The sequence below is a fragment of the Lissotriton helveticus genome, chromosome 5_1 (assembly GCF_964261635.1).
Source record: "Lissotriton helveticus chromosome 5_1, aLisHel1.1, whole genome shotgun sequence".
NCBI lineage: Eukaryota > Metazoa > Chordata > Amphibia > Caudata > Salamandridae > Lissotriton > Lissotriton helveticus.
The window spans coordinates 1,070,655,355-1,070,679,807 of record NC_136065.1 but is presented as its reverse complement, the minus strand read 5'-3'; the positions used below and the strand labels follow the sequence as shown (position 1 = coordinate 1,070,679,807).

The window sequence follows — 24,453 nt, the reverse complement described above, 5'->3', positions numbered from 1 at the left end:
TGTGACCTGAGTGCCCTGATGTTGCAATGTAAACTGTCTCAACTGTACCCCCGACAATATTTCCACTAGTCTCTTCAATGGTAAACACCATCTCTCCATGTGAGATGCATATGGTGCCAATGTGGGCCATGTCTGTCATGTCGATGTTAGGGATCCCAACATACTGTATGTGTGTTATGTGATGTAGTCTTCTTTGAAACAGGGTTATATTGTCCATATATTTTATAAGCCCTCCAATGAATCTATATGTATTGTAAAGCGCTGGGGGATCCACTATTGCATGTCGTGAGAAAAGACCAGTTGCATCCGCAGTTTCCATTTCAGTTAATGAATAGAATAACTCAGAAGTACCCAAGGTGGCTGCTCCAACTACTAGCCTGACTCGGTCAATGGGATCCCTCTTATTGTCCGCTAGGCCGAAAAGATGGTGGCGCACCCTCTCTGGTATGTCCTAATTCTTCCTCTCCCACTGCTCCTGCCATTGTTCACAAAAGACTCTGAATTGTTACTTGCAATTTGGGTAGATCCTTTGTTAGTGTTCAGCGCTCAGTAAACCTCAGTTGGATAAGGATCGCATTTTTAATACTGAGGAGGATCATAAAACACATCCAGACATCTCTGGTTAGGTTTGCTTTTGCGACTTTTTTTGCGATACCAGGGCCTCGGGGTCTAGGCTTCAAGTGGTGTTACCCCTAAATTATTAATATAACACCTGGTAGATCCTATGAGTTCCAAAAAGAAATGATTACTTTATATTTATATATTTTTTTAAACAAAAAAATGACCAAACCGGCATGTGTCCATCACTTCTATGTATGCTCCAGTAGAGCGTGTGTTAGGACTCAGACCAGCCTGTATAGAATCTTCTAGTGCAGGTGGTATGTGAGGAGCTCCATCCCCGCACCCGAAGATCAGTATGCACACACACGTGTTAGTATTTTAGCCCATATGATTATGATAGTCTAAATCCTTCCTCAGTTCTACCCTGCCTTGTTACAGCACTGTTGTATTAGTTCTCTAAATTATGCCAACCATTTAAAGCTTCCCTGAGTACCTTACTGTGCAGTCGGACCTGAAGGCAGAAGTCCATATTTTAACATGCCTGCCAGAGCTGTCCATGTCCAACCCAACCCTAACGCCAGCAGCTTATATACATTCATATGGAGGATGTTCCCTGGAGCCAGGAGGAGTCGGCGAATGCTCGGCTCCTGTGTCATTACAGAGGGTATTTGAAAAGCGCTTCTTGTTCGAAATATTCGCAGGTCACTAGTACTTTTCATTCTTCTTCCTACAAGACTGAACACACAAGGGCAACTCACCTTGTGCCCGTACGTCAGGTGCCACGTTCAAGAACAGCACGTGCATCAGAGAGTGGACATATTCTTTTTCTGCATCGTTAGTATATGTGTTAAGACAAACATGAGAATCCAAGCAGGCATTTTAGTAGATGGACAACATCAAGGTAACCTGCCTTCTCAGTATTGCATAAAACTGCCTCTCACCAAACCCATGAACAGCCCTAACTGGCCTCTCATGACAAGGCTTAACTTTAGCCAGTGAAGGTATTTTAGTGTACAGGAATAACACGGCATCGTGTGATTTGTAAACCCATATTTATAATAGGAAATGTAAAACAATTGCGCGCAAAATCCACAGTTGTGTAGACTAAATGTACATAACAAGGTGATGTGATACTCGTGCACTGGGGGCCTGGTTGGAGCTTCTACCCATTCCTCACGGAGCCGGGGGCCCTCAGAGAAACATCTGGCAACAACATTTGAGTTTTTATCTTAGGTTCATGCTCATGTTGTTTTAGGTTTTTAGGGTCAAATGAATCAACGACTAGCCAGAAATGTTCTCATCGCTTCAGAAATGAAAGTGTATGAACAATAATTATGTTTTTGTGTTGCACATATATAATTGATATTTCTGAATGAAAAAAAAGGTGATCATATTGTCAACCTTGAAGGTAGGAAAGGCTGGGTCAACTTGAGATTCCAACCTGGAAATCGCACATAAACCTATAAGCCGGTTTTTACCTCAGTGAGCAGCCGAGAACCGCTAAGGATACTCTGCCTTCCTCCCAACCACGGGCAATCAGATCTTCCAAGCCCCTCTGAGGCGTGCCAGTACTGTCCATACAACTTCTAGAAGTCAGACGAGATGTGCTGGGACTATCCATGTAAAAGTATACCCGCCATGCCAGTGAGTGTAGGTACATCCATAAACATCATGGCAAGGTGTCCTTCTGTGAAGTACTGACACCGTTTATTAAATGTGTGGTGCTTGTGCTGATAAGTGCTGCTCTGTCTATTTAAAGAGTAATGATAACTGGAGTAGCTGCAGCTGTCGCATTGAAAATATAGCATTCCTGCTGCTAATTTGATGAGACGTGCTGATAATTTCCTAAATGAAATGTGCAGATACTTTCCATTAAAATTATAGCAGCCCTGTTGTATTGTGCAATAAATGTATGGCAGCCTTGAGGGTAAGCAACTGTCAATAAAAACAGGAGCTGTCCTCCTGAAAATGATTGATACTGTCTGATGAATGTATTGCAGCCCTGCTGAGACGTGTCGTTATAGTTTGTGTAAAGTAAGTCAGCCCTGTTGAAAATTCTAGGTACTGGCCAATAAAAGTCTTGCTTGGATGTATTGATCTAGATACAATAAGCGATGGAAGTTTTGCTGAGTGTGCTACGGTCTATAAAAAGAATCGCAGCTTCTTGGGCCTTGGAAACAGAGCACGAGAGCGAGGTACAGAGACTGATTAAAGCCTTTCTCCTGCTTCCCAAATGACCTACATCTGCCATGTCTAAGTGTCCTGCTGCCTACATTCCCACCAGGTTAACCTCCTCATGAACCATGTATACTTCCACACAGTGCTGCAAGACTTTGAGCATAAGGGGAGCATGCTTCTGTCTGTGCGCCCATGTGTTTGTGTGTGTGCTTGTGTGCGCATTGTGTCTTTCTGTTGTACCTGTGGATCCAGTTCTGTGTAGCCGTGACTTTAGAACTCCCTTTAAAATCCACAGTCTCCTCTGAAGAGTTGAGTTAAGGTGCTAATTTAAGTCTGCACCATTTGCCAAAGTAGAAAGGTTACCACCGACATAAGCCTGGGGCGAGCCAAGATCTCGTCTGCTTCTCCTTCTGGGTTGACACCCCCGCACATCTAGAGCCTTCATTCAGGGCTTCCCTGCTCTTCTGGCTTCCATACAGCTGTGGAAATTTGACCAGGATCCAGTTGTCAACATCCTTCTCTTCTACCTTGGTGGTCTGCTACAATCTCCCCTCAGCTACTTTGGGTGACAGAGTATGCCTACAGCAGCAGGATGGAAGCAGATAAACTTGTTTGGTGAATGAATAGCTCTTCCATGAAGGATTCACACTTCCTCTTCCAAACGAACAGTTATTGGCCTTTCCCGCTGTTGAAGTAAGCATGGGAAATGCGTGCAGAGGCAGAAGGCAAAATTACATTGGGCTTAGTACACCACAAAACTTGGAAAATCCCGTTTCAAAATTGTACATAACAGAAATCCCCGTATATGCATCATTTTAACCTCAATGTGAAAACATGAAATCTGCAAAGTAAAAATATAAAATGTACAGTAAATGTCATGGTGTTGAAATTACATAAAAAGGGTTAAAAGAGTGGTTATTTGAACTCAGACCATGTCTTGTCTTGATATGACAGATACTCTTACACATTACTGCATTTTCAGTTGCATCATAGGATTACCAGTCTCTATTCAGTCCCTTAATATATGTACATATATGTAAGTCGTATTTGTGTAGCTGGGACTTGCAAAACAGGCAGCATATAGCTGGTCAAAAATAAATGACATCAAATAAAAACATGCACCGGCAAACATTACCTTTTACAATGTGATTTCTGTACATGTACGATAACTCCTGAATAACATTTTGTGTAGCTCAAACATTTATCCTACAAATGAGGTGGGGGAAGACGAGGCTCTTCGCACCAGACATCCTCTTTATAAATACTCATAAACCAAAGACCATTTTACCCAAAAGCCATGGAGGCTCAATTTGAATATTTTATGTTAACTTAATAAAGCATTTTAGTCAATAATTCTATACTGCCTAAGCATTTACTCGCCCACTCTAAGGTCACACTCTTTGCTTTTTTAATACCTACATTTATTTGTAGCGTTGGTTTATGTCTGTATTATATTTTACGTACGTTTTACGGAAACACATCTAAAAATATATTTTTCACAGCGTTTAATTTTTTTTCACAGAATCCGAATATTTTCGAAGGTTTAGTGAAAGAAAATATAAGCCATATACTGCCTCCAATTTTTTAGCACACGTCCATTTGCAATATTAAAAACATGCCATGTCTGTGTTTACATTTATATGTTTTCAATGTGAAACAACTGGTGTAAGGAGTGTGTGGTCCAAAAGTATTGAAATTCATTTTGAAAAATCCTAATTGCGTGCTGCATTAAATGGGATTAAAGACGCTCCACGTTTCTTCTGAGGCTCTTCGGGTTCACCGAGCTGTTAATAGAGAATATAAAACAGGTGCAAGGATAAATACGAGAGCTCACGGTACTCTTTAGTGTGAATGTATCCTGTTGTCTTTTTCTAACTTTAAATGTGTATACGCATATGTTTGCCTAGTAAGAAACAGTGTTTTTACATTTCACAACCAGGATCCAATGTTTTAAACTCGTTAGAATTTCCAGTGTGACTTTTTTTTTGCCTATTGAATTCACACCCTTTTAAAGAGTGCAATTTTGGTTAATTGGCCTTTGAAATTCCACAAACTGTTCGCCAGTGTTCGCGAATGTAATTCTTACAGAAAAGAGGAAAACATTTTTACAGATATTCAAGGAAAATATATTGTTCTTTAATGCAACATTTTGCTCTAGCAACTGCCTCTTTCCAACATTAGTCCTTCTGAATTGGGTACATTCTGTTTTGCAGTGACAACGGGACGGGGTTGGAGGGAAGGGCGTGGTGGGGGTTAAACATTATCATTTGTAAACAGTGTGCCTTAAACCAGCACTTCTGATCCTTCCCTTTCCATTTTCGCATCTATCATTTTCTGCAGAGCTACGTGGCCTACCAAATGCCCTGAACCAGCAGAGTATCAAAGTCGGGGACCTCTGGCTTACGATGTGCTGTGCCCATACTTCTGTTCCTCTCTGCCTTTTATGGATTGCCCTGATTACGAATGCCCAGATTTACACCCAGCGAGTTTCCCCCCCGGAAATGGGAATGAACTCCCAGATTTCGTGTTTACCGCACCAAATCCCAAATATCTCTGTAATTCCCGTTCCTACTGAATTGATTCAGGTTTGGCCTGCCGAAGTTGAACGGGGTTTGTAAACTTTATCGCATCTGTCAATTGCTAGGTGCAGTAGAGACTGCACTCCTCATAATTCCATTGTGGAAACCTGGGTGTGCATAGGACGTGGCTTTTTTTGGCCTACTCTTAATCAAGTAATTATCCATGGCTGATGTTAATTCAAGCAATTTACCTATCAACGTTTTGTTTTCCAATCTTAATCAAGATATGTGTTCTCAGCCTTACCTTTATTTTTTTTCAGATTTTTTTTATTAGTATGTGTTTACAACTTGCAGTACATTTTATGGTTTGTTGCCAAATGATCATGACCTGTTTTAATGCATTCTTTGTGTCCTTTTCATCTATTTTTTTTATACCTAGTGCCTGTGCAACACCACCTCCTTTCATCCACTAAATAGGTTCTTTTTACATATAGAAGTTAATAATTTGCCATGTTTTCAATATTTCTCTGCTAAACCATGCTTGCTTTCATGACTGCCTTCTAATACTGTTGTTTCTGCATTGCTTTCTGACCAGTGTCGATTTTATTTTGATTTAATTTTTTTGTGCCTTTAATCCACAAAATTCATAGGGTTGCAGAACTGACACCACATTCTCGTTGATCTTTTGTATAACCCTGGGCGAAGTACTATGCTACGCTTGCGTAGTTTGCACTACTTCGCACTACGCGAATTGCACGACGCACAGTGCAAACACTCGTATCGCTAATTTTTTGCTTGCTCGCGATCCTCAACGTCAAGTTGGCGACCGCGAGTGAGAAAAATGACATCCCAGTGAGACTTTTTCCTCGTTCGCGATCTGCAACATCAGGTTGCCGATCGCAAGTGTGGAAAATAAACCTCCCGGTGAGCTTCTTAATGCGGGGAGGTCAGGTTTCTCATTGCGAGTGGTCGCGTATGCTCGCGACCGCTCGCGATGAGAAACTACCAGTCCGCGTTGAAAAAGCTGCAGCTCGAGTAGAAATCTACTCGAGTGGCAGAAAACGACCGCTTGCACTGTGCAAGATGTGGTTTGCACTGATTGCACAGTGCGGACAAGTATCCGGCACTGTGCAATCAGTGCGAACAGCATTTTGCACAGTGCACTACCAAGTTTGCATAGCTCGCGTAGTGCGAAGTGCACTTCGCATAGCTACGCGTAGCGCTACTACGCGAACTACGCTCAGGGTTACTTTTGTACCCTAGTGTCGTGACAGGTTGCATGATCACATTACTGTTAACCCTGACGACATCACAGGAAATAACCTATCCAGTCAGTAAAACACCACAGGATTTGTACAATGTACGAAGTCCAAAAAGTATCACTGAATCAGCTAGCTGGCCAGGTACAGCCATTGCTACTCCTATGCGGAGGTACTACCATGATATACCAAACTGGGCTCACAGCTGTCCACACAGAGTAAAATGCTGAAAAGTATTTGAAAAAAATTTGGACAAAGGATCAATCTTACGAACTTGTGTCCTTGATAAATTACACTATTCACAGACACAGTCCAGTAATACTAATTGTATGAAGGTACGAAACTAAAAAGTTGACATCACTTTGTGTTTTGAATGAACTTCACTTTATGTCCGAGTCTATCCTGACTGTGTAATACAGGCCACAGATCACCTTTTGAGAACATGAAGTATTAGCCCATCTCGCACACTCCTGGTAAAATCAGAGACAGTACACACTGTCTCTTTATTATCAACCAGCTTTGAAGCAGGTGTGTTGTGAATATTGGTCCTACATTGTGCAAAGCAAGCAAAAGTAGTGAACAACCCACTCCATGCGAGGATGGGGTAGAAGAGTTGCCATTTTCCACATTGCCATGCACGTTCCTATCTCCCTTGAATAGATTGCAGTTGCGATGTCATTATCAAGAATTAGGTTTTCAGTGTAGTGCAAGGTTTACATTTACTCCAATAAAGCATACTTTCCCAAGCTGGTATAACAATGCTCCATGTAAGTGCACAGTACTCTTACTTCAATTAGGCAAGCATTTCCATGTCAGGATCAAGTGTCCCAATTAGGTGTGCACTTCAATGGCAGATTAATAGCTCCCACGTTAGCTACTCATTTCTGTGTCGGTATCACAATGTCAATTTAGGCACACATTTCCATGTCAGCATCACAATGCGTAATAGGCACAATGCGTAATAGGCACACGTGTTAATGCCATTAGCATGGTGCCTCAGTTTGATTCACATATCCACATCATGTTCACATTTGTCCCTGTTAAATTCACGTTCCCATGCCAGTGTAATGCCCCAGTCAAGTACACATTTCTGGCCAGCTTCAGGTTCGTTAAACGTTTCCTGACACGGTCACAATGCTGTGGTTAGGTACACAAACCCCGTGCAGGGTTCAAAATGCCCAAATGAGGTTCACATTTCCATCCAAGGCCAACGTTCACAGTACTCCAATAAGGTACATATGTGATCTTAGTATCACAATCTTCTTGTTAGGGTAACATTTCCATACTAGATGAACAATCCTCAAGGTAGCTACATATTTCCATGCATTATTACAGTAACTCATTAAGGTACACATTATCATGCAACATCACAGTGTTGTAGTGAGGTACCTATTCATGTGTGGGATCACGCACCTCAGTTAGATGCACATCTCGATGCACAATCTCAAGGCACATGTTAAATACACAGTTCCATGTCGGATTTGGAGTTATCCAGTATGGTATACTTCTTAATGCCAGATTAAAAATGCTCCTCTGTGCAACAACATTGCATGCAGTATCAGTGTGCCTATTTAGCTGCACGTTTCCACGTCAAGCTCATCATTCTCCAGTCAGGTAGAGACACTGTTATTGCATTATCACAATGCCCCAGTTTGGTACACATTTCCATGTCAGAGTTACAATGCCACAGTTAGGTACATCTTTCTGTGCGCTATTACATGCCCTAATAGTTAAATAGAAGTATTTTTTAAATTATGTATTTATTTGTAGTTTATTGTACAATACTGCTTTCCACCTAGTTGAGTCCCTGAGAGTCCACAAAGGTGATACAAGTAAGAAGTTAAAACATTGGCACTCCAGATGAATGTGCTCTCCTCCATCAGGAGTGTGAATATTGTCAAAGTCTTAAAATTGCAGGAGCTCAGTCACATAGCTAAAGTTAGATGAGGTGACTCTCCAGTTTTAAGCATCTGACTGGCTGTGTAGGGGCAGCAAAACACTGTTCATAATAGTCACGTTGCCAGATAAGTACTGAGGTTTGGCAGACTGGGTTTGCCAAAGGCCTGGATGGAAGAGGGGAGTTTTCTGGAATTTCCTGAATTTCCCCAAATAATTCCCTACAATGCAATGTGGTTGAAGAGTATTCCACAATGAAGATCCTTGAACATGGAGAAAATGTATGCCAGTTTTTTTTGTACCTGCTCTGACAGATGGCAAGTTGAGGATTGCAGACCTTACTCTTTTTATTGGTTGATAGGGAGTAAACTACATGGTGACATAGGTTGGACGGAGATCCTGTTTAGCTTTTGAAAGGAGGCAGCAGTTTTCAATTGGGATCTCTCTTTTATCAATGGTCAGTGAGATGTGGTTAACTCATGGTACATCTTTCTTTCCTCCATGGCTAGTCCCTTCTCTTCAAGGGCCTACTTTTTCTCAGCCAGAGCCAGTTTCCATTGTTGCTCCAACTTCGCACGATCTAGTCTTAGTTTCCTTTCTTCCCTCCTGTCAGCCAGCTCCTATGGGAACAGGTTCCTGGAGGAGACACTGCTCCTGGCTGGGGGAACCACTATTGCTTCCTGCAGGTCGTTGGCCCCCTCCCCAACAAGTAGTTAAACCCCATTGGAATCTACACTCAGGTTATCCTCCTCTTCTATGATTTCCTGGTCCTCCTCCCTTAGCTTGTCACATCATGCAGCCTGGGTCTCCGCCCAGGCTCTCAAGGCTTTCAGGAACTCTACCTCCTTGGTGAGTCCCTTAATATACATCTGAAATCCTTTACAGAGCCCCTTTAGATGGGTCCCATTGTTGACTCCAACTTAGCCAGCTCAAAATCAGTTACTGCAGTTGCACGTATTACTTCTCCAGTTTGTGACATGGTCTAGCAGGAAAAAATCACAAAGGCTAAACAGGGACAATTTAAACTAACAGCAATCGAAATGGTCTCAGTACAGAGTTGTAGTGAACAATGATTTACTGTCTGATATTGCACAAACGCAAGTCCTATCCTCACCGCTGATCACCAATGTTAGCATTCTGTGGAGAGTGCCGGCAGAGCACTCGTGATCAATGCTTGTTGCGGTCATGCTGGACTGGGGGGGGAGGAACATGGATCCCTGCTAGGGATCAACAGGTATGCATCTTTTGCTGCGCAGGCTCGCAGGTACTTCCAAACCAAGAAATAGCCTCAGGTCTCTCTGGACCAGGGTGCATAAGTTATTGCGCCGCTGTGCGGTGCTTGGCGGACACAGTACCTCTCGTTGCAGTAGTGGTCCTCACGACACTGGGAGCCCTCCTGTGGGGAAAGCAGTGCAGCATCATGCTGGGCGGTCCTGCTCTCGGGCGGTCGCCGCAGGCTTGGCAAAGTCCTGCTGGTCTCCACTGTGGCTCGCAGTGTGGCCTCCGCAGACGCGTTGCTTCTGGGGATAATTGGTTGTTATGGCAATGCGGTGGGCATGCTGGAAAGACTTCCCTCGATTCAGCGGCGTCAGATCTGGCCCAAGATGGTATTTTTATTCAGCGCATGGCACTGAACTGGATACATTCAGCACAAAGCGAGCACTGTATGCCGGTGAGGTATGGCAGATGTTACTTTATAGCGAAGTCCTTCCTGATGCAGACTGGAGTGCTCGGAACATGCTAATACTCAGAGACTGGCTCTTGCGGTAGAATAATAACAAGTCAGGAAGCAAAATCTATGATGGCCTTGAGGTTTCGGGGAATGGGGGCAAGCCAACAAGCCCTTGGAAAACACTCAAAGTCACAATGCCGAATTAGTAGGCAGCAGGCCAGCACAGCAAGGCAGTTGGCTCAGTGGCAGTCCTTCCCGCAGCTCAGCAAGCAGCAGGCCGACACAGCAGAGCAGTTATCCAAGTGGCAGTCCCTCCTGGCAGTACAGCTGTGTTTGTGGCAATGTGCTGATGTAGAGCCAGCGATGTCTGGATACAGGTCCAAAAGCATCTGTTTTTAGGGGAGTCAGTGACCCAGTACTTCTAACCAGAAGTGCCTTTGATGTAGGGTGGAACTTGCCAATGCTAACCTATGAGAGGGGTAAATGAAATAGGCTGTTTTTCACTACCAGGACATGTAAAGAATAAAAGTACATGTCCTACCTTTTACTAAGGGCCTACCTTAGTGGTGACCCTTATAAGAAAAGGGGAGTTTAAGGCTTGGCAAGTAGTTTTAAATGCCAAGTTGAAGTGTTAGTAAAACTGCACACACAGGTACTGCAGTGGCAGGCCTGAGCCGGGTTTGGAAGGCTACTTTCTGTGGGTGGCCCAATCAGTGCTGCAGCCCACTAGTAGCATTTATCTTACAGGCCCTGGATACAGGGTGTGCCACTTTACAAGGGACGTATACATAAAGTAAATATATCAATCAGGTATACACCAGTCAACAACATGTTTAGGGAAGAGGTATATGCCCTTTAGCCCTGGTTAGCAGTGGTAAAGTGCTCAGAGTCCGTAGGCCAACAAAAGGAGAATCACCAAAACAGGAGGTAAAAAGCAAGCAGTTGGGGGACATAACACCCTAAGGATGCCAGGTCTAACAGTGTGCAGTATTTATATATTTATGGTTGACTGGGAATGTCCCCTGCATGGTATGCATGCATGCACACCTGCCCTGAGCGACCCAACAGCATGTGAAACTGGTATCCTGACTTTTTAGTAGCCCAGATGACACGCTAATCCAGCGTGCATGCTGTGAGGCCTAGCCCAGTGCCAGTTAATGCCAAGATCCAGAATCTGTTCTCTAACCTGCGAGGGGGGAGAGGTCTGAAGAGTTCCCTCTTTTGTTGACTTGAGACTACTGTCTACATCCTGGATTGTTGACATAAAGTGGTGGTGACAGATTGCAGATTTTTGTAAATGAATAGGCTATTTTCTGTGCCATGGAGTGTGTGCAACTGGAGTGTGTATACATTTTATGTGTGTGTGGAGCATACATGACAGTGTGACTGTGGAATGTGAGTATCCTTGCTAGTACCAGTGGGATCTATTGTGGATGACCCATGGTTTAGCATAGCACACGATGCAGGGGGTGGATACAGCCTCTCAGACTACGGATGTGTATATCCTGTATTCCTGAAGTTGAAGAGTGCAGACCCAGATGGTGAGCAAGTGAGAATTCACAATGCTACCTTTGGGAATTCTAAGAGGACCTGTTAGCAAATGACTGCTGATTTGATGATCCTGAGCATTACCATGTGGTGGTTGGTGCAGAGTCAGCAGGTTCTTTATTTAAAGATAGGTAGGTTTCCAGGCAGGGCAGGCAATTGTGTCTGTTCCTGATTCCTGTTGAATACTGCTGCTTGGCGCCAGCAACACCACTAGCTGCTGTGAGAGCCATCATCATGCAAAAGGGATGTGCTTGCACTACAGCCATAAAATGACATTTGAAAGAGATCCACCTCAAATTGGTCCTAGAATCTTAAGACGGTGAATTCACATTCCCTGTCTAGAAAGTTAGTATAACATTAAGACCCAAGCCAATCCCCTTTGCTTCAGTTCCAAGTTCTTATTACCACAGGAAGTGAGTGATTTACAAAGTACTAAAAGAACTGCTGTGAAACTAAGGCTGGTGTTTGCATGAAAGCTAGTCTCCCTGAGGTGAGGGGGCATTACCTGAAGTTTGTGGAACTTTCTGTCAGCCTAGTAACTAGAAGCCTGCCTATCTGCTATGGGAAAAATAATGAGAATGACTGGCTCTGCATGACGACCGATTGTTCAAGAGGAGAAGCCCAGCCATGATCCAGGCATTTGGAACTCTAAGAAGAAGTCAACCGCCAAGTGTGAGCGTTACTGAGACTGACCTGAATCATGAGTGTTGCCCGGTCTTCCAGGACGTGGCTTAAGTGGCAAACTGTATAAAGAAACTCTAAAGAAAAAGAAGAGTGTGACGTCAGATACCCCTGTTGCATGGCAGGACTAGTGCTGCCATTGCTGTCATGTGGCACATTCCCCTGAAGATCCATCCCCGCAAAAGCATGAGAGAACTGTCTCCAGCCCGGAGACTGGAGCTGTCAAAGAAGAGCATCTGTCAAGGAGATCTGCAGTGCTGAACCCCTCAGCATCCCAAGAACGGCTGCTACTGTGTCGAGCAATGCCAAAGAAGACACTGGTAGACTAAGTCTAGTGGGCTCTAGTTTTAATTGCTGAAGAACATAAAGACTCCCTTCAACCACCCTTATGTAGATCAATTTAACTTTCGAATGTAGGCCCTAAGATATATACTCATGCTCCTAGCATATAGTTTAAAAAGTAACTGGAATTTTAATAGCCCATCTCAAAAAGGAATTCTGTAAAACTAGAATATCCATTGATAACAGTAGACCTGTGGGCCACCTAATAAATCAAGCATGGGCGACTGTTGCAGTAGATGCTGAATGGTCACCGATGAACGAGAACCATGACAGAGTTTTACTACAAACATTATGGTGCTTTAAAAAATAAAAAAAATAAAAAACAGCTATCTGGATCATTTGAATATTTTTCAGATTAATTGTTTACAAAAACAAAGAGCAGGACTGGGATGCGTGCCTTCTTTATTTTTAAATTTGTCACTAAGGCTCCTGCTTTGTGTCTTTAAAAAGAAAAGGTACTTTAAGTGGATTAAAGCTGGGTAGAGTGCACAAAATATAGTTAATTTTCAGGCAGTGATATCCTATTTGCCTTTAAGATTAAGGAATCTGCACTCATAATATTAAAAGTCATCATTGAATATTCAGCAGTCTCAGGACATGGACTCCTCCATTGGACAAAGTCAGAGTGTATACCCCTAATATGCTATATGGTAAGTTCATCATAATAAGAGTTTATTGGCTGATACTGCAATTGGGACCTATCAAGTACCTTTGCCTCCAGTTCAAAAATAATTTGGAAGTCCCTATCCAATTATATGTGGACCTCACCATACAGAAAATAAAGATTTAACAGAGAAGAGGCTTCCTAAATTCTGACCAGATCGGGTCAGTTAGAGTCCATCAAACTAACCAAACTACACAAAACTAAATACACCATATGATCCCACTAAGATTCCTGTTGTATTTTTGACTCTGTAGACAAGATAGTCTCCAGATTCTTATGGAACTGTGCCAAAATATGCTGACTGCTAAAGCCACATAATGGTTTAAGTAATCGCAATGTGTCTGAGATAATCGGATGAATCTGAATGTAAGACTGTCTAGGCAGCTGAAGCAGGTCCTGTAGCATAGTCGTTGTATGGTTCACCGCCACAACAGTTCATTGAAATGTCACAACTTAGATGGCATTGCACAATTGTGACCCCCACTGATATTGCCACTACAGAGAAGGTCACTATATTGTTAAAGTTAAGAACTGTAATTTCCAGATACAATCATATCATTTAGAGATACGATTTATTTAATAACATTATTAAAAAAGGGCCAGGGCTATCTATTTCAGTTCATTCGTTTAATATGTTTTTAATTTAAATGAATTGATTGCTAAAGTCAATGAATTTAATTTAAATGACAAAAAATGTATTTAACTTAAAATTGACAGATAAATTAGGTTTGGCATTAGATGTAGGTTAAGATTAATTATTCACTGAATTGATTAAAAAAAACACAAATCCGGAATATAGTTTGGGTAGTTTTAAGGGTAGGCTGAGGATAATGAAATAAATAAATGTAATTTAATTTTACTTTATGGAGAGCCTTTGATTAATGATAAATAATTACATTTATTGTACATTTAGGGACATTGTTAGAGTTGGCATAAAGATTACATTAAGGTTTGTAATTATATATAATATATATAATTAATGATATTAAGTTGCATTTAATTTGGTTTAAGGCTAGGGCTATTACACTTATAATTAGATAAATTGACCCTCAAGGTATTAACTCACAGCCATTGGCATTCTTACCATATTTTTTTATTCTGAGTCCTACTATTCTTTGTCCCAGTCTTTAGATTTTGAGGCCGCTTTATTTTTTATTTATCCATGACAGGGACAGTCGGATGCCTCAGCCCTTTAAATTAAACTGGAATGCCTAGTCCATTTTTCCCCTCATAAGTCAGTTTGCAATACCCAAGGAGTACTACACTGGATAAAGAAACTGGCAACATATGGCGACTGGGTACCCAGGTCTGTAATAAGTAATGGACGAACTATCAATAATCAGAATCTTATCACTTGATCCCTGTTCCAAGCCACAGTCCTGTTTGTAAGAGTAAATGCTTCCGAAGTACGAAATTAATCCTACAACACTCATGACTCTCGAAGAAGCATTTATTTAATGTACGAGTAAGCCAGATATGGGGACCACAGTGTACTCCAGACAGAGATCAACAACAGTGCTAACAAGTGGCAAAATTTTAGGGTACCAGAATTCCCAAACCTAAATGTTCATTGAACCAAATTTTGCCTTCAAACGATAGTCATCTGACTTCCTGTAAGGGCAATGTCAAAAGGATGAAGTAAGAAGGCCTCAGAACTATGGCATACCTTCCTGGACCGCTAAAGAGTTAGAGAACTAGTTACAGTCACCTATGGCATTCCAGATGAAACCTCATTAGAGAAGAGAATAAAATGTCCCCAGGAAATAAAATACAGCCTAGGAGGCAGACGATCGCTAATAAAAAATGACACAGAGTAAGCGTAAACACATAACAAAATGCTGCAGAATAAGCTTAAAAAATGCTTAATCCTGGTAGGATACACAAACAAAGAACCACTGGAGCATATGAAAACACACACCGTTAGCATCAGCAAAGTCTAACTCTTCCTGTCCAGCTCACTTGCGGTGTCTGGTCCGTCTACTACCAATGGGAACATCCAGCTAATTACTTAAACTAGAAAGGTAATGGGTTAAGGATTCTGTCAGCAGACATTCCCTGCCTAGTGATAGTTTCTGCTTTCATTAATTCTGATGGAGTGAGGGCTCAGTTAAATGGGGGCACACTCAAAGAAGTCCAACACTCTATCACCACAGTTACCTAATGGCGAATCTGGATTATATTGCCAGGATGAAAGATATCATCCAAGATTAGGCAAGCCTTTAACTGGTCTAACATTGGGTAATGTGTGTGTGTGGGCACAAGCAGACACTAAAACCAAGAGCACCACCCACCTATGGAGAAAGTTCCTGCTGATGATTCTGTGTATTAAATGACGGGAAGGTCCGGAAAGTCAGGGAAATAGTCAGGTTGGCCCATATTAATTTATGTAATCCCTTTCTGCTCAGATACTGCCTCAGAGCAGTGCATACATACTATATAAACTGTATTTTCACATGCGGCCATTGGTTTCTAACAGACCACTGTCCAATCAGAAGGCGCACTCTCACTCCATCTTCAAATATTTAATTGATAGATGGGGTGAAAAGTTGAGGCAGACCCCAGTGTGCATTACATTTGCTCTGCTACCTTAACATACGCATGTGAAAGTATTTTTCACGATTTTCTATCTTTTTGTAATCTGGTATACTTAGGATCTGAATAGGATTCCTCCCCTGTGAATGAAACTTTAAATCTCCACTGCCCACTTAAATGATCGTTACCTACTCAGGCAAAATAATTCCACAAGTACACTGTCATATGCTTTGGTTTTTTTGTGTGCGAGTTTTATAAGAGGGAAGTTCTACACCTATGGTACTTTTCACCAAACCTAGCCACAGTTAAACCACGGTGGTGATCTGTATTTATTTTTTTCTGGTGTTTTTCTAAGCTCTCCGGCCTTCATAATGACAGCCATTTGAATCTGTAATTTCAACTGATTAAAATATTCTACAATCAAGCTTTAGTACATGCTGTAAGGATGTTAGGTAGTACTAGCATTGATTTTTTTTTTGTCATGCTTTACCGTCTCATAGTCTTTTTCTCTCTACAGTGCTCTATGCCCAGGTCTTTATGGCTAGGTTGCTCTAGCCTAGCAGACAGCATGCCTTCACTAAGATGCCTGTATAATCCTGGGACTGACACGCTCAACGTTTTTCAGGTACTTTCTTGCTTGCTTTTGTCCATTTACTTTATGTTTTAGTGGTATTACGAAAACTGCCTAGGTTTGTATTTTAGAGGAACTCTGAAGGGTCTGCCGACTGGGATACTGAATCTAATTGAAGTTTTGGCCATGGGCCATCTCAAAATAACTACATCTGCTGATATAAATGTGATATCTTTCTGAATATACATAAATTAAACTCACTCTTATTTGTGATGTAAGTTTAGCACACCACTTAAGTTGTTTGTTGTAATTCATCAATTTTAATTGGTGTTTCAAATGTGAAACTAATCATTACACTATCAGTTTTTAAATCAATTATAAAATAAAACAAATTGCAGTGTAGCCCAACGATATAAAGAGGAAAGAACATGGGAGGAATCTATCAGTGTAATGTGATATACATTATCTAGGCAAAGCAATGCTTCTTAAATCCTAATTCACTCCGCCACAATCCTGGTTACATTCTTTTTCTGGACTGCCTATCGTAATTAACTAACTGCTGACCTGTCTACATTTGCAAATGGATTTAGTCATTTGTAATACAGTGACATTGTATCCTTGGAATGATGAGCACATATTCACACCTTTTTCTGATGATGGTCCCATCTGATAAATTACTTAAGGGGTGTAAATTAACACTGTAAGATTACTTGACTACGTAACAAAGTTTTTACCAGTAATGCTGGGTTTGTAACTGTATTCTGATTTATTTATTATATCACCCACCTAAACAACGATCACTGCTCCACGCACACTGCTATATATATTGGCCCCTTTCTGTCACCATTTTTCGAATGAATGTCAAACAACTCATGTTATTCTTTATAAGAAAATACCCATTGAAGAATACAATTCAGATATCATTCTTCCAATCATTTCCTTTTTTGTACATTGAATGAATAAAAATGACTACTAGAGCACACTATTACAACAACAGAGGTATCGTGGTGTTAACAAGAATCGCAGAGACACTACAAAGATAATTAGTAGAGAGCCATGTTTCCAAATTTTTACAAAAAGTTGCATGAGCAGGCTCACTATGATTCTGAAGAGTAATGATGTTCCACTGCTTTTTTGACTGATTGTAGGCCTAGGTAGTTGATAGTAGCTGCAATAATAAGTGTTGGTGGGAATGTATAGAGAAAATCTAAGTTGAAGCAATGGAGAGTCATGTTGATGCAAGACATGGTGACAGAATTTCAAAGTGGCTTGAAAATTGATTGCTTGGAAACAAGCAGCTATTGAAGAGCAACCAGATTACCGCTGACAGAAGAACAGGAAGTTAACCTCAGAATGAGCCTGACAGAAACATTCTGGGTAACTTGGACGCATTGGATGCTGTATGCAGTCAGATTTAAGAATAGGGAAGTGCCATAAATCAAGCAGGAAATAATGATGGATTGTACAGCCATCAAAGGCTTTAATGACTTTACACAGCATGCAGATGAAGGGCAATAGTATGAGACGATACAATGTATTGGATAGGAGGTGGTCAGATATAAGTCTAAGATTTTTTGCAGCTTCAACTGGAACAGGGATAGAGTGAAGTTCAACATCCCACTGCAGAGTCAACTGGAAGCTTAAGGGGCAACCAATGATCAGGTTCCTGTTTTGACACTGTTTATATTTAAATACTTTGATTTTATTCTGGAGCATACCACCTTCATACAAAGATTAAAACAGTCTTACACTGGGTCTAACTCGTCATTAAAAGAGTCAGTATTTTGGGTCTCATCCTACATCTCAACCCAAAGAATTGCCTAAGCGAGATAGAGACTAAATGTAGTAGGACTCAAAGGGGTACTTTGGGTAACACTGCAAAGTAGGGGTTTAGAGAAAGACTGCTAAGGTGATAGGCGGACTTCATGATACATTTCAGTGAGATGTGAGGTGTTCCAAGCCAGTTCAGAGCCTTGGGTGCTTAAACTGTCTGATAAGGGTTGTGTGACAAACCATGTCAAATGCAGCCCTTAGGCCCATTAGATTCAATGCTGGTCCTCCTCCATGGTCAAATATTATATGGAGATCATCAGCTCCTCCACTTTCAATGTTTGTCCCTTGCACGCTGCAGATACCTGCTTGAGCATGATCAAGAAAGGAATGAGCCTCGATCAAGGGCACGATTTGTATATTGAGTGTTCTCTTTATAGTTCTCTATTGTTTTGAGTGGAAAAGGTGAGAGAGGCATAGGTCTGCAGCCTCTGAGAATATGGGGTCTTCTGTAGGATTTTTAAGGAGTAGTACAGCCATTGCTAGTTTCCACATCAAGGGAACTAAGGCAAGTTCATAGGAAATGTTGCACAAAGATCCAATTGCTTGAGTTATATTTTGCACTACCATGTGAAGGACTTAATAATGCAAAAGAGAGACTGAACTTAGATAGACATAAAGTAGAATAAATTAGCGATTTTCCAACTCTTAGACCATTGCCTCCAGCAACCTTTATCACCTTTTCACCTGCTTTGTTAATACGTTCTGCTTCCTACCTGAGAATCACTATGGGGGTCTGCATTATTTTTATATTAAAAAAACTGCAGCAGGGTTCACATCAGTGACCCCCAAATACCACCATGTCAGGTGGAAACAGCAGTAGTAACAGCTTTCAGGAAATCAGAAAGAAAAGCGTTATCCCAAGATGGGGAAAGCAGCAGCTGGCATAACATCAGAAACCACATCAGCAGGTACAATGCAGCTACCACGGTAACAACAGCTGCAAACCCAGCATGCACAACAGCAGTCACAGGTGTAATGATAGCAGCGAACACAGTAGGGTCCACAAAAGCCACAACATGAGTGACCAGAGCAGTAAACATTGCTGTTACCACAACAGGGACCACAGTGTTAACCAGAGCTGCCACAATGACAGCAACAACAACTTGTACAATAGCAGGGTCAGCGGGAGCAATAACTGTCACCTAGCCACCACAACATCAACAACAGTGTGTACAGCAAGTACAACAGCAGTGTCAATAGTTTCCACGGCAGCTGCAACCACAGCACATACTATAGTACCTACCACAGCTGCCACCACAACAGAGACTACAGCAGCACCCACACCTGTCATCACGAAAAAGATACCAGCTTCCTCATGGCATGGAAAACAGCAGTGGCAACTGTGTACACCACAGCAAAGCCCCCTGCAGCAACACCAAATGCTTGCACAGTATGGACCACTACACCAACTTTAGATACTACATCAGCCTGGCCAATGCAGCAACCATATCAGGAACGTCAGCATTGACCATAGCAGAAAACGCATCTGTACCGCACCAGGGACAACAACACTGGTCACAAGCAATCATTAATGCTGCCACTGAAGTGACCGTAGCAGGAAGCTACCAATGACCACAGCTGCCATCGTGACCAGTAGAACATCATCAACACCAGCTGCCAGAAAACTAGGGGCAACAGATTTGACCTCTATTTTGACCACAGCACGAATAGCAGAAACAGCTGCCACAATAGCTTAATGGTTCCTTTGCTATTTAACATGTTAATTTGGTGATTTGTTTGGTTTGAAGACCTCGTCACTATTTGATCTAGTGGTACCCTAACTTTTCATTTTTGTGTATGGATTATTTCAGGTATTTTAATCAAATGAATTATGATTTTGAAAGAAATAATTTCTTTACTGAACTCCGTAAGTGAGAACAGGACTTAGGACAGTGCAAGCGGATTCAGAGTTGAGAATTGTGCAGTCTACATAACTAATTATTTAAGTATTATTGTTCAAATACATTCTGATTTTAATAATTACCTGTAGATGTTCCCTCCCTTAATAAACTCCACAAATGAATGCTGGATGAAATTCTGTGGTGATAAGTTGAGCTGGGTTTTGACTTTATATTGCTTTTGCCGACCTGTGGTGGTCTCTTGGCATGAAAAGATACAGTAGGAGAACCAAGATTGCAAAGTTGCAAGTCAAGTTTGCAGATTTTTCTTATGAAATTAACCATTTTAAGGCATTTAAAAGAATTCAGTCAGACATACTAAAGTTGTGCAACATCACTGTAAATGATTAACTGCCAGTTATGTCAGAAATCTAGGTTGAGAGGATCTGGAAAGAAAGCCTAAAGAATATGAGAAAGGCATATCGCTGGATAAGAAGGAGTTTTCTTCGTTGGGCTTTTTGAGAGGATTAAAACCTTAGGTTCTTTACTGACTGGGAACCAGTAAGGAGAAAGAAGTTGAGCAGAGATAATATGGAGTTTTGTGAATAATGAAATGATGGTGACTTCTTCTAGTCGCCTTGAGAAACAACTTTTTGCAGTTTCTTAATAAATTATACACATGAAATAAAAAAGTCAAGCTAGTTATGTGATCTACAGAAAATACAGGCACACAATATAAAATGGCTAAGTACATTATTACAAGAGGACCTACCTGAAAAGTAAAAAATCCAAGTTATGTGGCACCAAATCCCCCCAAATACCTTACCTGATTCTTGGTCATATGAATTCCCTGGGTGCCCTCCTTGTCTGCCCATGTCCTAACCTCTGGTTTTCCTTTATTTATTTGATAGACAGAAATATATCCGAGTGATTTGGCGTGTGCTTCACGTTTTGGAATTAAATGAATAGGATTAGCTGTATAAGAAGCCTCCATTCTTTGATGCATTAATTATCCTAACATACCGAATGCCATCTATGTTCTGTGCACTCGATGGTCTACCACTCTCATGGCCTCTACAGATATATGCAAAGCTTACGATCTACAAGTGAGGAGTCTTGGTCCCAAGACGTGTGACTTTATGGTTTAAATCTTTTTATTGAATTTAGACAGAAAAGGAACAAGACCCTCAGCTCTCATGTCCAAATGCAAAAGAGACCATGAGGTTGCAATGAACGGTGTTACCAAAGGCAATAAGCATGGAGCGGGTCAAAAGCATACAGAGCGAAATATAAACAGGAAGTCCCAAACCGCCCTCCACCCGCCTCCCCTCCCCCACCCACCCCTCGTCCACCAGGAAACAAAAATTACAGGGTAAAAAAGGATGGAAGGTGCGCCACCTTGATTTAGCGTCTCTTATTGCGAGTCTTTGTAGCGTCATCACTCGGGATAGGTGTGTCTGGCAGATGCAGTAGACGGAGGTACCTGGGGCACTTCAGCTCCCGGAACTCGGAAACTAGTAGTGTCAGAAAGGGTCTCCACAGCTCGGGGAATTCCGACCCCTTCCCTGCCAATGTGAGCGTCAATTTCTCCATTCCCAACACTACCCATAACCGTTGGAGCCAGCCAGACAGTGTGGGAATTTGAGCAGTACGCCAGTGAATTAGGATGTTCTGCAAAGCTGCTCCTATGGCAATCGCTATCAGGCGTCCCCTGCGGGACTTGAGTGGATACATTAGTGGGTTGGGTAGTCCTAAAACTATGTAGGAGGGAAACCAGGGGAGATGAGTGTCTAGGTGAAGATCTATGTCATCCAAAACCTGGGACCAGTATGACTGTATGTGGGTACAACTCCAGAGGATGTGTTCCAGCGTGCCCTTTTCCCCACAGCCCCTCCAGCATAAATCACTGCGGCGAGGGTCAAAGCGGTGAATACGCTCCGGTGTATAGTACCAGCAGGTAACTATCTTGGTAAAAGTCTCCGTGAGGCCCATATGATATGCCGAGTGTCGTGCCCTGTGGTAAATGCCCTCCCACTCCTTATGGCTAAGGGTTCTTCCGAGATCCCTCTCATAAAACCGATGCGGCCAGAATTGTAAGTGTGTGTGGTGGGGCTGAGGAGCATCTGGTAGATGTCTGATATGAGCTTCTTGTCAGAGGTGCCGGTAATCAGCCACTTTTCATATAGGGAAAGCAGTCGCTGTGCTTGTGACCTAACATGAGGGTGAAGCGCACAGTGTCGGACCAGGAGGTATGACAGGCGCTCCGTCTCGGGGAGGCCATAGTGTTCCGTAAGCTGCGGAAAGGGCATAATACCCTCCAAGTCAAAGAGGTGTCCCAGCAACCTGCAGGGGGAGGAACGCCAAGCCTGAAAGGCGCAGGCCTCTATACCTGGATGAAACTCCGGCTTATCAAACAAAGGCGTAAGCGGCGTTAGGAATGTGGTCAGTTGTGCGTGAGTGCTGGTGCGGTCCCAGGAGTCCATGATTGTGTTTGTGATGTACGACGCATACAAGTTAGCTGGTCGATGAGATTTGTGGAGGAAGGGGATCCCTTGCAGTGCTCTGCCAGCAACTGTTTGGTCCTGGAACAGCCAGTGCTTGTCTGATTCCAGTCGCTGCCATTCTACCAAGTACCTAAGCTGGGCAGCGTGGAAATATGACTGATGGTCAGGGACACCCACCCCCTCTTGTCCCGGAGTGTGAATTGCGACTTGGTGGCAGAAACGAGGCTTTCGGCTGTGCCATATAAAACGCGAGAGGTCTGCCTGCATCTGTTGTATCCATCCTGGCGACGGTCGGAGGGGAAGCGTCTGGAAAATGTATAACATTTGGGAAAGTACGGTCATTTTGAGAGCCGCTATCCTACCCTGCCAAGATATTGTGCAGTGTTTCCATCGAAGTAACTCCTTTCTGATCCGTGCGCGCAAGGTGGAGTAGTTATTATCGGTGGTGGCTTGAATGGTGGGAGCAAGCTGGATGCCTAGGCACGGAATTGCTTCCGTGGACCAACGCATCTTACATGGTGCAGACTCACCACCAGGACGTAAGGGCCACCATAGACGCAGGGCCCTCGATCGAACTGATGGCTGCCAATGTATACAACCAATTGTGCCCACGCCCACCTTTGCGCAAAGACCCCCATCCCACTCCTAGGATGTTTTAAAATGGAGCTTTGGCACCAGGACCTCAAGATCCCCACCACAGTGTATGTGACCAAAGAAGAAAGTGGAATACTGGTAAGCAGACAGACCGCAGAAGAGCTGAAACTGATCTCATTTTCCCTGGCTGTACAAGAAGAGGAACTAGAAACCATCATGGAAGAATTTGACGATGTCTTCAAGGGCATTGTATGCCTGAAAGGGAAAGAAGTCTCTCTCCATATTGACCCGTCAGTCCAACCGTTAGCGCTGAGGCACATGCGCATTGTGTTCCACCTGCAAAAGAAGATCGAAGAAGAGCTGGAAGAACTGAAGGAGCAAGGGATAATAGAAAAGGTCAGTGGGCCCACTCCGTTGATATCCCCGATCGTAGTGGCACGGAAGCCAAAACAGCCAGGGCAGGTCCGCAACTGTGTCGACATGCGCCTCCCAAACGCAGCTGTAAAAAGGGAATGCCACCTAACCCCTAACATCGATTACATCCTGGGGGAACTGAACGGCGCAGTCTGGTTTTCAAAAATGGACCTATGTTCCGGATCTCACCAACTGCCCGTACGCCCGGTCTCTAGATACATCACTACTTTCTCTACACACGTCGGCCTCAGGAGATAGCGGCGCCTCAATTTCGGGATCACGAGTGCCGCGGAGGTGTTCCAGAACACCATCCGTGAAGTCCTCAGCGGACTCCCTGGAATTTTGAACGTAAGCGACGACCTGTTGGTATATGCATCATCAATGGAAGATCACCACCGTCTTCGCAGTGTTCTCCAAAGGATCAAAGAGTCTGGACTTACCCTGCACAAAGAAAAGTGCCAGTTCTTGAAGAACAAAATCAGTTTCTTCGGCTATACGTTCTCCGACAAAGGAGTAGCCCCCGACCCCAAGGTGCGAGACGTCCAGGAAGCCCCAACATCTTGGAAGTATGGAGTTTCCTAGGCAGGGTAAACTTCTGTGGGCGTTTCATATCTGATTTATCCAACCTCTCAAAGCCCCTCAGGGAAGTAACTAAGTCCACCACCACATGGCAGTGGGGCCCGGACCAGGAACAAGCTTTCAAGGACACCAAAGCAGCCAATTCGGCAGACACCACGCGGTCGTACTTCGACCCAGCCCGGCCCACCAATGTCGCCATTGACGCCAGTCCCTACGAACTAGGGGCAGTGCTCACGCAGCTACAAGGCAATGGTGAATGGGCCCGATT

The 24,453-nt window shown here is 42.9% G+C and overlaps 1 protein-coding gene across 7 annotated transcripts in view; it reads left to right on the top strand.

Annotated features, from left to right (window-relative positions):
• BTRC (beta-transducin repeat containing E3 ubiquitin protein ligase) overlaps positions 1-24,453 on the top strand; it is a 1,125,814-nt gene that overhangs the window by 273,039 nt on the left and 828,322 nt on the right. For 5 of the 7 annotated variants that reach the window (XM_078643631.1, XM_078643626.1, XM_078643627.1 and 2 more), the window contains one exon: positions 16,370-16,477. In XM_078643631.1, coding sequence (XP_078499757.1) covers positions 16,370-16,477 — 108 coding nt within the window. Of the gene's footprint in view, positions 1-16,352; positions 16,478-24,453 lie in introns of all 7 variants that reach the window. The other 2 variants (XM_078643630.1, XM_078643629.1) reach the window with 1 other exon arrangement.